This window comes from Nothoprocta perdicaria, unplaced genomic scaffold (genome assembly GCF_003342845.1).
Source record: "Nothoprocta perdicaria isolate Ctin4 unplaced genomic scaffold, notPer1 scaffold_97, whole genome shotgun sequence".
In the NCBI taxonomy this organism is placed as follows: Eukaryota; Metazoa; Chordata; class Aves; order Tinamiformes; family Tinamidae; genus Nothoprocta; species Nothoprocta perdicaria.
The window spans coordinates 1,023,344-1,039,936 of NW_020456276.1; the positions used below are offsets into that span (position 1 = coordinate 1,023,344).

The 16,593-nt window shown below is 53.7% G+C and overlaps 2 protein-coding genes across 2 annotated transcripts in view; one reads left to right on the top strand and one right to left on the bottom strand.

Annotated features, from left to right (window-relative positions):
• ARL8A (ADP ribosylation factor like GTPase 8A) overlaps nucleotides 1–6,149 on the top strand; it is a 19,527-nt gene extending 13,378 nt beyond the window's left edge. The window contains exons 4-7 of the mRNA XM_026053220.1: nucleotides 833–926; nucleotides 2,252–2,319; nucleotides 4,085–4,155; nucleotides 4,312–6,149. Coding sequence (XP_025909005.1) covers nucleotides 833–926; nucleotides 2,252–2,319; nucleotides 4,085–4,155; nucleotides 4,312–4,361 — 283 coding nt within the window. The 3' untranslated portion in view covers nucleotides 4,362–6,149. The remainder of the gene's footprint in view (nucleotides 1–832; nucleotides 927–2,251; nucleotides 2,320–4,084; nucleotides 4,156–4,311) is intronic.
• Nucleotides 6,150–8,158: 2,009 nt separating this feature from the next.
• On the bottom strand, nucleotides 8,159–13,867 carry GPR37L1 (G protein-coupled receptor 37 like 1). The gene is made up of 2 exons (XM_026053235.1): nucleotides 13,056–13,867; nucleotides 8,159–9,373 (listed from the first exon to the last, which is right to left on the bottom strand). Exons 1-2 carry the CDS (start codon nucleotides 13,740–13,742, stop codon nucleotides 8,561–8,563), a joined length of 1,500 nt encoding a protein of 499 aa, XP_025909020.1. The 5' UTR covers nucleotides 13,743–13,867; the 3' UTR covers nucleotides 8,159–8,560.
• Nucleotides 13,868–16,593: the final 2,726 nt, after the last annotated feature.

Below are 16,593 nucleotides of genomic sequence, written 5' to 3' on the forward strand. Positions count from 1 at the left end.
CAGCCTCTTGCCTGAAGTTTCCTTCTGGTGCTGGAGAGAATCTCTACYCCATCATGTGCTCATTTTTTGTCAGCCACTCTTTTCTGTTTCTCTGCTTATGACCCTGTATACTGGTCACTGACTTCCACTGTTCCTCCTGCTTCAGTGCTACTCTATTCAGTGTCCCTACCRTCTGGTTTTGTCTGTCTGCTCTTAGTTCTCTAATTCAGCACATAAATCCCTCACAACGCATCTGGCCGTTGGCAGTATTTGAATGGGCCACCCTTAAGGCACGTTGCCCTCCCACCTCTCCCTGGCAGAATAGCAGGTTCCTCTGCTCCATCGTGACCTACCCATGCCTGATCTGTTGTTTTCTTTTCCTTTCATCTGCTCCTCCATAAAGAAATGCCACGTGCAGAGAAGCTTCTCTTGGATGCTTGGGAATATGTTTCTTACAGCTTCTTAGAGCATCTACTGCAGTGCATGGGAGCCCCTTTGCTCGCTTTATCTATTGGCAACGGGACTTTCCGTGCTGTTACTTGATCCTCTGAGGGTTTTGGTCAGGGGGATCTCCCCAGGATTGTGGAGAATGAGTGGGAGACACAAGGTGCTGTCAAGCACCCCAAAGTTTCCTTGAAAAGAGAGGTCCTGGGGGAAGGGTGATGGTTATGTACCACCTTCACTTGCTGAGGAGGTGGTATAGCGGCCATATGAGTATGAGGGATGGGGTATGAAGGCAGACACAAAATTTGGTGACATGAGCCTCAGAGGTGCATGGATTCCAGGCCCTTTGGTGGGAGGAGCTGTGTATCTGCTCAGGTGCCTAGGCTCAGGAATGTTCTTTTCCTTGCAGGTACATGGTGGATGCTGCTGACCAGGAGAAGATAGAGGCCTCAAAGAATGAACTTCACAACCTGCTCGACAAGCCACAGCTCCAGGGCATCCCAGTGAGCAATTGTCCATATAGATATCTGCCTAGTCACTTGCAGTTCTGGAGGTCACCAGGATTTGGAGYAAAAATGTTACTGGGAGAAAGCAGGTTCTTGATATCAGTTTCCTCTCCCTGCTACATACCTTCATACTTGCAGAAAAACATGGCCAAGTAGTGCTTTCCAGTTTGGGACAGGGGKGACAGTGGACAGGGCTGGGGAAGCCTCCCCATGGTGCTGTCTGCTCAGCCATCGCAAGCAGGCCTGAGTTTAAGCAACATGTTCACAACTGAGCGAGCAGGCTTAGAAGAGACCAAAAAAAAACCCACCAGGTGTGAGCTCTGTCCTCTCACATGAATTTGCACCTTATTTATGGCAAGACCTTAAGGTCTGCTGTCCTAGGAGAGCAGCGTCTCCTCCGTGACACTTGAATAAGGTGAACTGTAAATAGCGTGACCAACTGCAAGCACTGGTCACACTGTGAATGCAGAGGAGAGCAAGTACAGAGCATCCATAAGTGACATCCATTGAAAGGAGCTAATTTAGGACCTCGGAACACATCCCAAATGTTCACCAACGAAATCAAGCACCTGACATTATGGACTGCATTTGCAGCACTCCTGAGTGTTCTTTGTGGAGAACCTGAGCTTTACRAGTCTACGGAAAATTTAAATGGGAGAATAGCGTGTTACGGTCATGTTGGAGAGGCCCTAATTCACCGTGGGACAGCAGCCACAGCCTCAGTGCTATTCTTATCAAATGACAGYTGTATGGTGTGCTCAGGGGGAACGAGAAAGTACTGCCTAGTATTTCCTTTGCATGGGCTGGAGGAGGTCTTCATGGTTGTGTAAAGCCTTGAAGTGAAGAGTTTTCAGTGCACAGTGCAAATGGTTGGATTTTTTTAGACTAGTTACCTGCGAAGAGCAGCTTTGCCTTGTGCTAGTCTCTCTACCATCCTTCCTTATTATGTAGATTTTACCCCGTCAGTCAGATTCCACTTGGTTTTTTGCTCCAAGATCATCAATGGCTCTTGGGAGAATGTCCTAGATGCCGTGAGAAAAGAATAGTGCCCTTAAGGGAGTTTGTATTGTGAGGCTAGTTTCTGTTCAGGGCTAGAGAATATATATAAGAGAAGATGCTGGGTACGAGCTAATTAAGGCTGCTAAATCAAGTGCTCTTTGACTGACTGTCAGAGAAGTTTTTTTCCGCCTTTGGCATGGCCCAGTGAACAGAACAGGGCTGCGATGCGTCTTAAGCAGAGACTGGTTCTGGGTAGCATAAAGCAGGTTTCTGTCTGGTCTTATGGACAGGGGTTTTAGGTGTTTCCCCTTCCTCCTTCACAGGTCCTAGTCCTTGGGAACAAGCGAGACCTCCCTGGTGCCTTGGATGAGAAGGAGCTCATTGAGAARATGTAAGTACTCTTGTGGGCTGGGTCATGCTCGAGCTCCTGCGTGCCTGACTATCTGCTTTCTTTGAGATGGATGCTGCGAAGCAATGTGTTGACTTGCTGGAAAGCAACTCCATGGAAAGCGGGGTTGACCTGTTGGAAAGCAACTGCATGGAGAGAGATTTGGGAGTTCTCGTTGACAACAAGTTAACCATGAGCCAGCAGTTTGCCCTTGTGGCCAAGGAATGCCAATGGGATCCTGGTCTGTGTTAGGAGGAGGGTTGCCAGCCGGTTGAGGGAGACAATCCTCCCCCTCTACTCAGCTCTGGTGAGGCCACACCTGCAATACTGTGTGCAGTTATGGGCTWCCCAGTACAGGAGGCACATGAAGGTTCTTGAGAGGGTCTAGCATAGAGGAATGAGGATGATGAAGGTCTTCGAACATCTGTCTTATGAGGAAAGACTAAGTGAGCTAGACCTATTCAACCTGGAGAAGATGGAGAGGGGATCTTATCAATATTTACAAATACCCACGGGGAGGATGTGAAGAGGATGTCAAACCCTTCGTGATGGTGACCAGTGACAGAACAAGGGGTAATGAGTACAAATTGAAACACAGGAAGTTTCAGTCTTTACTGTGAGGGTGACAGAGCCCTGGAACAGGTTGCCCAGAGAGGTTCTTGGGTCTCTTTCTTTGGAGATCTTCAAAACCCGCCTGGATGCGGGAATTGTGCTACATGCTCTAGATGCCCCTGCTTGAGCAGGGCGTTGGATTAGATGGTCTCTAGAGGTCCCTTCCAACTTCAGCCATTCTGTGATTTAGTGYCCTCCCCGTGTCCCTTCCTGCCATTTCCCTGCTCTGCACTGCTCCGCTGGCTGCAGAGGTGCAGGACGCTTGGCTTTGAGCCGCGAGGTCGCACTGTGGGACCCTAGGTGGCGCGCGGACAGTGTCCGCAGGGCCACCGCGGTGGCCGCCAGCCGAGCTCTGCACATGCGCACGTCTCACCCGGGGGAGCTCGGCCTGGAAGCGGAAGATGCTTTGCAAGCCCTGCCTCTTTGGCGCAGAGTGGTGCGGATCTGCGTGGAGCGGCGCCGGGCACGCGGGCCCGGCTCCTCGTGCCGCACGGTGGCGCCGGGGCCCGGCAGCGCTTCCCTGCTCTCCTCTCCAGACGCGGAGTGCCTGCACCGGCGCTGCCGCCTGCCCAGCGGCCGCCTGAGAGGCCTTGGCGGAGCGGCTTAGCTCCGKGCATCACTGCAACCCCCCAGCCGCCTGCTGGGGTCGGGCTGCAGCGTCCCAGAGCCTCTGAGCAAAGCTCCGCCGTATTGTGTGTGCACCCCACGCTGCAAATCCTGCCCCACACCCTGGCCCCGGTTTCGCTTGCTCCCTCCCAGGARTTCCACGTAACCATGAGTTCTGGGGAGCTCTGAAGGAAGGCGCATAGTTTGTTAGCCTGGTTCTCATTAGGATCTGGACGTCTGCCCCTTATTTTAGCAGCTGGCAGACAGTTCAGAACGAACCTGCTTAACCCATGTGATGGTCGGAAGCCCATCCTGAGCATGCTGTGGCTGTCACTGACACCAAGAACTGGTGTCCTTGTCTGACCCTCCTGGAGGTCACAAGCAGTAGCAGCTCCCCATGCTGCTTGGAAAGACTCTTATCTCAGACCCTGGGTTCAAAGGGCCCCTGTGAGTGGTTGCTAAGAGAACATCCAGTTGCTGCCCTGTGCTAAGATGCTTGCAGTCTCTGAGGTTTGCACTGGGCACTCAGAGCTTGCTGTCTTTCCCACAGGAACCTATCTGCCATCCAGGACCGAGAGATTTGTTGCTATTCTATCTCCTGCAAAGAAAAGGACAATATTGGTGAGTACTGGCATCTCTGTACCAGTGATGGCAGGAAAACTGCATCCTGGGGTGATGAGGGAGCCTTGCACTAGCCTATGCCAGGCTGCTTTTCCTCAAGTGCAAGAAGGGCTCCRAGCCAGACGGTCGGGAGGTAACCATCCCTTGCCTTTGCAGATATCACCCTACAGTGGCTTATTCAGCACTCGAAGTCTAGAAGAAGCTGAGATCCTGTGGACCACAGCTCTTATTGGGAAGATGCCATTGTACAAGCCCATGCCCCCTTCTTTCTCCTGCTCTGTCCCTTCAGCTCTCTCCCTAGATGGGTATTTTTAGGGGACCCCAGACTCCGCTTGTGTTGAGGTGGAGCCCTTGTTTTTATTGTAAAGAAAATATCCAACTCTGCTCTTCTCTCCTCTCCTCTCCTGTCTTCTCTCTGTCTCCCTCCCATTTTGGCACTGTTCTGTTGTTGTCTGTGTATACAGTATATATATATATGTATATATATTTTAATTTTTTAATTTAAGCGATAGCGCTGTTACTAAACTGGACTGTACGAGCTTAAGGAAGGCTGTGGGCCCCCCAAGGGCAATCGAGGGTCAGTGCTGGGAGGAAGATGAACAAGGCAGCAGAACTCAGCCCAGGGKCTGTTGCAGGCTGCACACAGGCCCCCCATGCTCCCACACCTCTTCCCTGTGACCTTGCCTGGATCTTTAGGGCTTGGGCCTCCCTGGGGGCGTTAGGAGTGCTCCTGCTCTGCCACCTGCCCAGTCTTCGTGGAGGAACAACCCTTCCCTGTGTTTTGGCCTCCTTTGGGCAGGGCTTACCCTGGAATGCAATGGGCACAGCTGTCTGGGGAGGTGATGCCCTTCCTCTTCACAGGCTCTTATCACTGCCCTTGGGAATGGACATCTCTCATGACCTGGTAAGATCAACCTCCATAGAGCATCTCCAGCTACATTACTGCTGCCCCAGACCCTCCTCTYGCTTTTGTGGGCAATTTTGTCTCCTATCCCTGTGTTTCCTCCTGACCAGGGATGAGGCAGAGTCCAGGGCCCGCGGACCGCCTTGCACTGCGGCAATGTGCAGCACAGGGAGCACAACTGGGGGCTGAGCCTGCCTGGATGCTGCGCTCAGGCAGGATGTGGCCCTGGCAAACCTCCGATAGCCGTAGTGGCCACCAGTGGAGAGCATGGGGCTGGCCCCTGCCCCCTCCCTGCCCCACAGGCACATCTTCCTCTCAGCTTTGCATTGCCCAACTTCTTTGGATGGCCAAGATTGCTTTCTGCGAGCCCAAAGGCATCACCTTACCCCTGGCTTGGAGCTGCTGGTTTTTGATTTGGTTGAACACATTGCACAGGAACATTGAGAGGTGGAGAAGGAGGCAATTTTCCCCTTGTGGATGCAGGACCATGAGAGCTTTTTGGTCCTGGCAGTGGTCCCCACTGGGAGGGAAGATGTTGCTTCAGGCTGTGCCCTGCTCCCTGTTGCCCTGTGCTGCCATCCTGGAGCTGCCTGCTATGCTTGCCCAGGATATCCTGGCTCTGAAGGGAGCTACAGGGCCCTCAGGGCACTGATTGAGGGGACAGCAGCGCTGGTGGGTGTCAGTGTTCATTGTTCTGCACATGCAGAAGGAGTGAAAGGAAACCCAGGCTCTGRGATGGGTCAGCAAGGTTTTGCCTGTGCTGAGTTGCTGGGTCTCTGCCCAGCACAGCCTTGGACCTTGCCAGGTTGCTTATGGGCCAGTTTGCAGGTGAAGGGACACACAGACTGGCTTTCTGGTGGCACAGGGGAAGACACACTGATGCCAGAGGCGCTTAAGTGGGGTCAGAGCTGTGGCACACTGGAGCGTCTCCTGCTTCTCTCCAGCTCGGGGTTGCAGGGAGAGGACGGAGGTAACCCGGGGACCATTGCTTTCCTTCCCTGCCTGTATTTTGCTGCAAGACAGCTTGCAGCCCGTATGGGAGGCTGCAGGGTCCCTCTTGGAGCCCTTTTCCCGTACGCGGACTGGCTCCTGGGGGCAGCAAGACAGTGGTGTTCTCTTCTGTTCTCATTTTTGCAGAATTGCACAAAGAGAGGTTTCCTTTTTCTTTCTTTTCTTTTTTTTTTTTAATTTAATAAACTGTAAAGTGTTGTCATCCCCCCTTGTTTTCTTTTTTTCTTTTCTTTTTTTAAGAGACTTTGGCTCAGATTTGACCTCTGTTGGGAACTGATTATTGTAACTGTACTTTTTTTTTTTTTGACTCCTAATAATAATAAATTAACAATTTTGCGTTGGTGGGTGTGCTTGCAGTCATGTTGCTTTCTCCTTCTCCCTTCTCCATCCACCCCCTTCTGTGGGGCCACGTGCATACCCTGGAGTGCAGGGCGCAGGCTTCACCAGTTCCCCTTGGCATTCCGCTAGGCTGGAAAATGCCAGTGCTCACCTTGCAAGACTTGGCAGCTCTGGGTGCCTCTGTGACCACCCTCACCAAAGCGGTGCTGGCCCAAATTCGATGGCTCCAGATGCCTTATTCTCTTGGCCTACATATGACGATGGGCTTGGAGACCTCCAGCCACAGTTCTCCTCATGGCCACAYGTTCCTCTCCCACCATTTGCTGTAGCCTGAGATGGCTCCAGGATTCAGCACTTTGATGCAGGGGTTAAGCCAGGGCTACGAATCTGCTTCAGGGCCTCTTGCTCTGGGCAGTGGCCCTTGTTGGTGGGGGGCATGTTGAAGTCGTGTTTGCAGCACCCTCTCAGGGTACTTGAGCTCCCAGTGGAGCAGTCCGCCCAATGCATACCGAGGAGGCTGCCCTCCTCCCACCTGGCCGTTGCATCCCTATTCCCTGTTCTCCCTTGTGGTGCTGGCCCTCCTGCACCCCTGAAGGGGCCAGGGGTAGCTGATACTGCTGGGAAGCCTGTTGGCACATCCTGCCCCAGCTGGTACTCACCTCGTTGGGAGCCCATGGCTCTGGTACCAGAGCTCCTGTTGGCCGCAGCTCCTCTGCGTGCCCTGGGCTCTGCGCTCTGGCTTGACGCGTTGTCCACGACCTCAAYGGTGCCGCCTGCGGCTTCCCTGCCCCCAGCCGCCGCGTTTCTCCCCAGCTCTTCCTCCTCCCCACGGCGCCCGCGGCCCAGCAGGGCCGGAGCAACAAACCCGGCTTTGTTCGCCCTTGCTCCGGGCTCAGGACAAACCGGCACGGCGCAAAGCGCATGAAAGCGGCCCCTTCTCCCGCCCGCTGCGCCAGCCCGCGTGCGTGCGAGGGGAGGCTCGCCGCCCCCGGCGCCCGTTCCTTCTGCCAGGAACGCAGCTCCCGCCTTGCCCGCTGGGCCCGGACGGGGATGCGGAGGGCATGGTGGGCAGCGTGGGCACGACACCTCCTTCATGCCCATGCACCAGGGCATGGATGTTGCCCGTCCTCCTTCCCCGTGGGCCCCTGGCCCGAAGCCTCCCCCAAGGCTGCTGGGGGCCRCAGCGGGGTTTGGGAACATGCTGAGGACAGGGGAGGCGGGAGGGAGAAAATAAATAAATAAATCCAGCGTTGTGTTCTGTGAAGGAAACTGGGGCTTTTGTTTCCCTGGCAACTGGGCCGAGAAAGCGAGGCCCGGTGGGTGTCGCGGTGGCACAAAGCCCTCAGTGAGCCCCTCGCATTCAGCGCCCGTAGCAACCGGCTCCCTCTGCCTGGCATGTGGCAGCCCCGGGGGTGGCCGCCAAGGCGAGAGAACAAGGAGCTTTAATAAGCGGCCCTGAAGAGGCCGCGAGGCGCAAGGGAGGCCTGGACGCGGCCAGCCCTGTGCCCAGCCTGCCCTGGGCCGCCCCTGGCCTGCTCCGGCTGCCCCGCAATGTCCCCGTGCCTCCTGTYGGGCTTCGGGGCGGCTTCGGCGCGGCCACCTCGCGGTGCCCGTGTCTTCAGGGAGCAGTGCGGTCACATATCCAAAACACAGAGCCCCCCGCCCGCCCTGCCCTCCCGAGGGACTCTGCGGTGCCGGATGGCAGCACGTGCAATGTGCTCTAGGTTACTGCTTTATTGAGCTCTTACAGGGCACTGCTTGGAAGTGGGAGGACACAGTCACTGGGGCCTTCTGCTGCAGAGAGGGTGGAACAGGACCAGGGTGAGCTGTATTTGCCATGTCCTCTGCCAGTCACCACAGAAACACTCCTTGCTTTTGGATAGGACCTTTCCTGTCTCCCTTGCTCTGGGAAGCCTGGAAAGGAGGATGCTGGTGTCCTGGATGGTCTTTCGGCAGAGGCATGAAGGTTGCCTACGTAGCCACGTGGACTGGAAACCCCTTTGCCAGGGGTGGGATTTGAATCCTGTAGCGCAGCCCCTGAGCTGTCTGCTCTGCATGCTCCACGTCCAGGTACAGGCACTAACTGCAAAAACAAAACTTTTGGTCTTGGGAGAAGGTGGTAAAATGATCTCTACGTATCCCTGGCAGTGCTTAGCAAGGTGTGCCAAGGGCCAGGATTGGTGGGGGTGACTCCCGGGGCTTGTCGAAGAAGATGGAGGAGGACATCTCTGTTTTGAGCTTGCTGTCAGCGCTGCTCTCACTGGAGCTGGTGTCCGGGCTGCATCCCTCACAGCAGCAGCAGCAACAGTCCATGAAAGCCTGGCCCAGGGGTCTGCAGAGGCACAGGAGCAGGACTGGTGTCACAGAGCACTTGAAGAAYAGGAAGAACTGGTTGATGAGACTGAGCAAGTCCAAGGTCTGCCTGGACATGTCAGGGGACATATAGGCCACCACGATGTTGCAGACATTCTCAGGGGTGGTGCAGAGACCATAGATGATGGTCAACCCAATGATGGTGCAGTTCAAGTGACTCTCACACTGGCTGTGTTTGGCTCCCCGGCACTCAGTCTTCTTCTCAGTGCCACTGATCCTCCGGGTGACCAGCTGGCAGCTGACAGTGAAGAGGATGGGCAAACAGAAATAGCAACCAAAGTACCACCACATCCGAGCATTTTGGTAGGTGAGCACCAGGGAGTAGACAGACTCTGGCAGGTGGGATGAAGGCTTCATGGTGCAATACTCCGTCACCACACCAGACACAGGTGATGTGTCCTGTGCCAGCTGCCACAGCAGGATCTCTGGCACGGAGAGTGTCATRGAGCCCACCCAAATGACGGCCAGCTTGGCAATAATGGAATGGCACTGCTCGATGGGCCGGGCGCTGGCCTGGGGGCTCGTGGCTGCATGGAACCTGTCGATGCCTAGTGCGCAGAGGCTGAACGTAGTGACCCCCAGTGATGACACCTAGCAAGGGAGGAGGGAAAACAAGGTCACCTCACTGCTGGGACACTGAGATGGACTCAGCTTTACCAGGTTGGTGGCAGCTGCTGGGTGCCAAAAGTACAACCCAAGAGACTTTCTCCAACATTTTACAAAAGTCATCCCAGCTTGCAGCCCTTCCCTGTGCCTCTTAAAAAGGAAGTGGATAAACATGTCCCTTAAACAATTTATCCCTGTTGGCCAGGACGGGAATGATAGAATTTTCCCTCAGGCTCTTTCTATTGTACATGTCTCTGAGAGAGGAAAAACGGGGACCCATCATTCCCATCAGTGCCTTCCCAGGGCCCCCATTGTCCCCAGGTAACTCCTCTCTGCCCTGCTCTGCAGAGCTGCTGCCTGCTTCCCAGACAGGCCAAATAAGTTGAAGCTGCCATTGTCACAAATCAGCTCTGGGCAATTTCCGCTGCATTGAGATTAGCAGGAAAAAACATCCCCATTTGCCAAAGGGAAGAGGCCAAAGGAGGTCGAGGGATTGCTACGGCTCTGGGAGCGCTGGCAAGACACCGAGGATCAAAATCAGCATTAATAGTCCAAGCTCCAGAGCTACATCATTTTTCTGAGCCAAGTCCCACAACCCTCAGGCTGGGATACAGCAGGGTTACACACTGGTGCTTCGGAGTGTCTTGCCTTCCATGCCAAAGGCTGTTCTTGATCTCACAAAGCCTCATAACCTCACCCAATGCCAAGGAACATTCCCAGTGCTCAGAAAACCTTCCAGGGCATCACATGATGCCCGTGTTGTGGACAACCATCTAACAAAGGATTTTGAAAGAAACAGGCCTGGTGCCCCACTATGAACCTTCTTCAGTGGTCCTGGACTGGCATCTTTGCAAGTAGCATTGCAGAGCACATTGCTTGGTGCCCAACATCACCATCCAGTTGCACTCAACATCATTAACTACTACATTAGTTACTAGGTACAGTCCTAGTAATTTACACTCCAAATTACCTCTTGGCTGGTACTTTGGTGGGTGTTTAGCTCTGATTTGGCAATGCCCTCTCACCCAGGTTGAGGGGTCCCTGGGTGCTGAGAGACAGGCAGATGAGCAGAAAATCCTTGCAACTGCTTTCTCACCTTGCTTTGCTGCCCAGACCAGCCTTGGTGGGGCAGAAGGGCAAGGCTGGATTGAAAAATGGACGCGGCCTCATCTGGGCACCATGATGGGAACATGCTTCACTGGTGCTTTGTCACATCCAGCCTTCATCATGGGGGCAGATATTGGAGAAGGGCAGGGTTGCTATGACATGATGCCTCCAGCAGCTCAAGGAGTTGGGGGAGGGATGGGGAYGGGACCGGGCCTCCAGCACACTGACCTGTGCTGATCTAAGCCTGGGCTGATACGAGCTCCAGGGTGTGATTCCATGCTTCACTGTAAAGGTTGTGGCCAGTGGTGAGGTAGTGAGGATACACAGTCTTCACACTAGCTACCCCACGTTCCTCCCTAGTCATCCCAACAACCGGTGCAGCTATCAGCTCCAAGATCCCATTGTCTGCCCTTGACTCCTCCAGGGACAGAGCTATCCCAAGGGACTGGCAGGCACTCTGGTGCTGCTTAATCACTGCAGATGGAGGTACCACCCCTCCTCTGCCCAGGGATCTCAGCATGGATATGGCCACTGAATCCACGTGTGGCTATGTGTAGTCATAAACATCAAGAAGGAGGTTGTTTTGGGGTCATTCTCTTTTGCATCCATCCCCCCTCCCTTCCATCTTCACCGAGGGCACTAATCCCATGGCAAGTGGGCTCAGGCAAATGCCACCCTGGATGCTTATCCACTTTCCTGACCCTCTCTGAGCCTTGTCTCTGCCTGGCTGGGAGAAGAGAGATTTGGAGTAGGGGGCAGGGACAGGACAAACATTTAATTTAGGAGTAGGCTGGGATGGGAGACATCCAGAAATGAGCAGCTCTTGCTTGCTGAACAATGAAGACGTTGCTAAGAGACACTGGGAGTGCACAGCTGCACCAGCAAACGCCACTTCATCTTGCTGAGCTGTAACTTTCAGCTGGTGTCTGTGATCAAGGCAGAGTTTAGGCTCTGTCTAGCAGGTTACACAGCCTGTGGGGGCCACCAGCCCAGGTCTGTACCTGGAAAATCCAGTGGCATCACGCATGTCTCCTGCTTAGGTCACGTGCATCTCAAGCCAGGAGAGAAGCCCCAGGGACCCCTAGGCCTTTGCAGACCCTCTACAAAGGCACTTCACACATGAGCTGACGCTGACATAGTGCCAGTGGGTGACAGCGGTGGGACAGAGCTGCACMACTGGTGATGTGTGTCACTCACCTGCCAGCATGGAGGTATGGAGGTGTCTTACTCCAGACCTAGTAGATATGTGCTGCGCCAGGCACTGGACATTTCAGGCATTTTTATGACGTCAGCATCCAAGATTCAACAGCATCCCATGGGGAGCATTGGAGCTCTCTTGTTACTCACCTGGGCTGGTGCTAAAGCTCAAGAAGCATCTGTGCCCACTGCTCAGTGTGCACAAAATGGACCCTCTGATACAGTCCCACACATAAATCGCTGCACTGGAGTCACCCCAACCTGCACCCTGCATCAGATGAAGCAGCAGAGGACAATCCAGCCATCCACGAGGCAGGGACCAGCCAGGATCTTCTCCCAAAGGGCCCTGCAGGTCCCACTCTGCATTCACGACTTCAAGGGGAATTTGGAGGAGAGAATGTTTCTCCAATATCTAGTGCTCCCTGTGCCAACAGGCTTTCCTAATCTAAGTACAAGGATCGGTGCTCAGTCCCCTTCCAGCACTTGGGACAGACTGCTGTTCCTCTAAGTAGCCACAGGCATGAGTCCCAGTGATGGGCACAGACAGATCTGGCAATGACAGAAAGCCATATTCTGGTGACATGTGATGCTGACAACACCAGAACAGGCAGGGCTGGTCTTGGCGATGGGTGCTGGGAATGCCACAGAAGGCAGCAGCCTCATGCCAGACATCTCCCCAGAACAGGAAAAGCCCTATAATGTTTTCTTTTTTGTTTTCTCAATGCAAAAGAAGGACATGGGCAAAACCTTGCCATCTAGGGATCTTTTGTTTATTCTGCTTGCTCATTATGGTCCCTGCAGCCAGGGCACACAACCTGAATGGAAGATACGCATCACGCTTGTGACAGGCGTGGATTCCAGATTCCTAAAGCCAACCGCAGACTCTCCTTCCCCTGTCAGCCACCCTCTCCACTTGCATCCTGCTGTTCTTGTGCCTGTTCATACCAGCCCATCACATCTAGCTCCCCATGACACTGGAGTTGAGCCTGCAAGATGGAGATAGGTGTCAGTTTGAAAAAGGGGCAGATGGATAGTTGGGCCCTGTGGAAAGATGGCCCCATGTAAGCTGGACATGGAAGGATTTCACAGGCTCCTTCCAGCCCCAGGACCCATTGCGTTGGTTGCAGACCCTGTGCAAGGGCCCACGGCTGCTCTGCTCTCCCATTCATAACACATTTTTCCTGGGTCCAGACAGCTGAAGAGTTTTGTACTGGGAACATGATGTCTAAGATCCCTGCAGTACCCCATGACAGGGCCTCTGCAGTACACAGGCTTTGTGCTAGGCCCTGGACAGCGTTAACAGCCCTCAAAACAGAGAGGACCCAAATCTCCGAGCACTCTGTAGCCCTGTGCAGCCCCTTACCTCCATGAAGGGCACAATACGACAGGACACATCCCCCAGCAGTCTCTTCTTGGTGATCTCATTGAAGATGACCACAGGCAAGCAGAAGAAGAGGATGAGGAAGTCCCAGAAAGCTAGGCTGGCCAAGATTGAGTTCCAGGCACTTTTCATGTAGTAATTGTGCCACACAATGCACATGACAGACAAGTTTCCAATGATGCCCACTGCAAAGATGATGAGGGACAGGAACATCACAGCATAGGCACTGTAGGAGCTCTCTGTCACTGGATACAAAGGGTTCTGGATTTGCATCCGCTTGTCGGATACTGTGGTGAGGTTGGCTCGAGGGTGTGCTCCCTCTCCATCCGTAGGGACCCCTTCTTGCGGCTCATATGGGTCTGTGCTGGAGGGCACCAGGGTCTTGGTCGGGTGCAGGCTGGCAGGGTGAACAGGCCGTGGGAACTCCACCTGGACCCCTGGCACATACTGCTGGACTGACCTGGAGTCCTTCTCCGTCCCCCGGCGCAGCCTTTCCCTCGTCAGCCGGATCTCTGCTCTGTCCTGGGCCATCGTGGGCAGAGTCCTTCCTCCATCCTGCATGTGTGGGGTGCTGCCTTCCTCGGGCTGCCTGAACTTGCTGTGCATGGCCATAGCTCCCAGCGCCGGCAGCACCAGCAGCAGCAGTGCGAGGTGGCATGGTGAAGGCATGGTCCTGTTGTTGCTCTCTGGAGCAAGTATGTCCTAGGCTGCAGAGCAGCCCCGAGCTCAGAGATCCTGGGGCTGGAGGAAGCTGGGGAGCTGTACCGAGGAGCAGCCTGTCCGTCCAGCTCCAACTGCTGCTCTGGGCTCTCCGCAAAGCTCTGGACAGAATAAAAATTCGTGCTCCAGCACGGCAGTGCCAGGCCCTCTGCTGGTGACGGCTCCGCTTCGGAGGAGGCTGCAAAGCGCTGCAGAGACACACTGGCATCCAGGACTGGGCAGCTCGGCAGCTGGTGTGACTGAGTGCCAGGCTGAGCCCTCCTCATTCACAACCCCCGTCCAGGCAAACAGCATTAAGGATGCCCGAAACCTGAAATTCAGGACCTCATGGCCTGTCCCCTGCTGTGCTCCACATTGCCAACTCAGCTCCCCACAAATAATCTCAACTGAGGATGTCTTTGAACAGCCAAGCCACCCTGCCTTGAGCTTGGAGAGCCTGGATAGATGGTCCATGGTGCGGAGGGTGAAGCGAAGGATTGCCTGGCTCCCAGGGAAGCCACTTGCATGTCCTTGCCCTGATAGCCACATTGGAGGAATTAGGGCTGYTGGTCTTGTTCTCCCAAGGTTTGCTGCTGCTTTTTCTTTTGTCTTTCCGCTTGGAATAAGTGCTCACACAGAATTAAGGGTGACCAATCCCAGGTATCCATCATCTCTTCCCAGTACCCATCACCTCTCCCAATATCCATCGCCTCTCCCCATGTTAATCTTCTTTCCTCTGTACCTCTCTGTGCTGTCCTACGTTTTCTCTCTCCCTGTGTTGGTCAACTGTCACTCACCCATCACCTCTCCACTGTGTTGTCATCTCCTCTCCATGCCTGTTGACCTACGGCTCCCCCAGCAATGGTTCACAAAGATCACTGTGTGAGAACTAATCCTGTGGCAGAGGGGCGGCACACTGGGATGCACATGAGGGTTGGAACAGCAGGATTGCTCAGGAGCTTGGTGAGTTTGTCATTGCATGGTATAGTGTCAGGGAGGCAGGATGCCTTGTCCCACTGCAGGAAATCTCATTTCCCCTCACAGTCAGGAACGTGCTGCCTTCTCCGAATGGCACCATGCACACTTTTCCATTAGTTACAAGGGCCACTTGCCTGAAGTCCCAGGGCATGAGAATATGGGCCTCTTACTGGGAGCTGAGACAACTGATCTTAATAGAGTCACAGAGAGGCAGAGAAGGGAACTGGAGTCCTGGGAGAACTTTGACCCTCATCTGTCACCAGAGCCCTTCTCCAGAAACTGGCAGGGAACAGGACACTTGCTGACATGGGCTTCTGCTGACATGGGATCCTGGCCAGGATGAGACTCATACTCTGCTCAAAATTGCATTGTACTCAACTGACCCTTGGTCCCTAGCTACCTCAGTGGGCCAAACAGAGACCTCATTGCCCCCATAACTTTCCAGGGTGAGGCAGGAGGAACTTCTGCTCCCGAAGCAGTTAAGTCCRGCCAAATGGAAGTGTTTCATCCCTTCTGGGCTGGATCTTGTTCTCTATTGCATGCAATTGTCAATCAACAAAGACCATAGAAATCCAAGGCACACCAGGAGACGAGCACCTTTTCTTGAAGACCCCAATCTCTTCAAGACAGTGCTTAGCCCAAAGGCTCTCTGGTGTTGGTCCTGCAGGCGGGAACTGGTCCAGCTGTGGCTATCTATCTGCTCTCCTTTGTCATACTTCTCTCACACCCATGTCCTGTCTAACGTTATGATTTCTGAGCATCATATAGATATGCTGAAGGGAAAGGGAAAAGACGGATTTTATGCCTTTCTCAGTCCTCCAGGGTGGTTGRCAGAAATGCATGAGGTCTCTTCTGCAAACAATGGGTGCAGCAGGGACAGGCACCTGTGAAGAAATGGTTGGTGGCTGGCACAGTCTCAGCCATGGCGCAACACAGCCAGGTGTTTTCCTGCAAGGAGCAGGAGCTAWTTTTAGTTTCATTACGCTGCAGTTACACAACAGCCGGGTGTGTCATGGAATTGCTTGAAGAAAACAGCAGGGTTCACCAGGGCAAGGTGACATTTCAGCAGCACAGGAATGACCTGGGCAGGTTTTGTCACCAAGGGTACTGCTGCCCCCAGCAGCCTGTCTGAGAAGTGTTTCTTCCCTCTCTCAGCTGGGAGTTACCAGCCAGTAACCAGGAGATCCTGGTCAGTGGGGTCCCTGTCTATCCCCAAACTGAGTACCAGACAAGAGGCCCAAAGTCATTTGGGAACTGCACTTTTATCTTCTGCAGCATCTTATCCAGTCCAGATTCACAGATGGGTTGAGGCTGTTTCTTGGGAGATGACTGTATATCTTTGGCAGACATCTCCTTGGAGGTACTTTATCAGGGTCAGAGTTTTCAAGTGTAACCCAGGAGAGGATTTTCCTAAATACTGTATTATAGGAAATCATTTGTTCCACATATTTAGATAATGTGCCCATTTAGTCTGCATAAAAATCACGCCAGCTAAGCTCTTCTTTTCCTGGGGCCTGTGGGATCAGCGCGCTTCAGTAACAAGTTCAGAAATACATGATAGAAAAGGGGCAAAAGTTAGAAATATTCTGAGATTGCATTCCAGCACTCCAAATGTATTCCTCTCGTGGGGTATTCCGGGGCTTTCTTGAACTGTTCCTTTCCTTGAACTGTTCCAAAGCAAAAGCGCTTTGCTGAAAGCAAGGGCAATGATGAAGAAAGATGAATGACCTCTCTGACTCTATTGCTAGACTGTCTCTACCTGACTGGAAAGGACCCAAAGGATGCTGCACTAAGATAGCAATGGTATGAATACTAGGCAGGACTTCCAGGGTCAGGCAGAGGT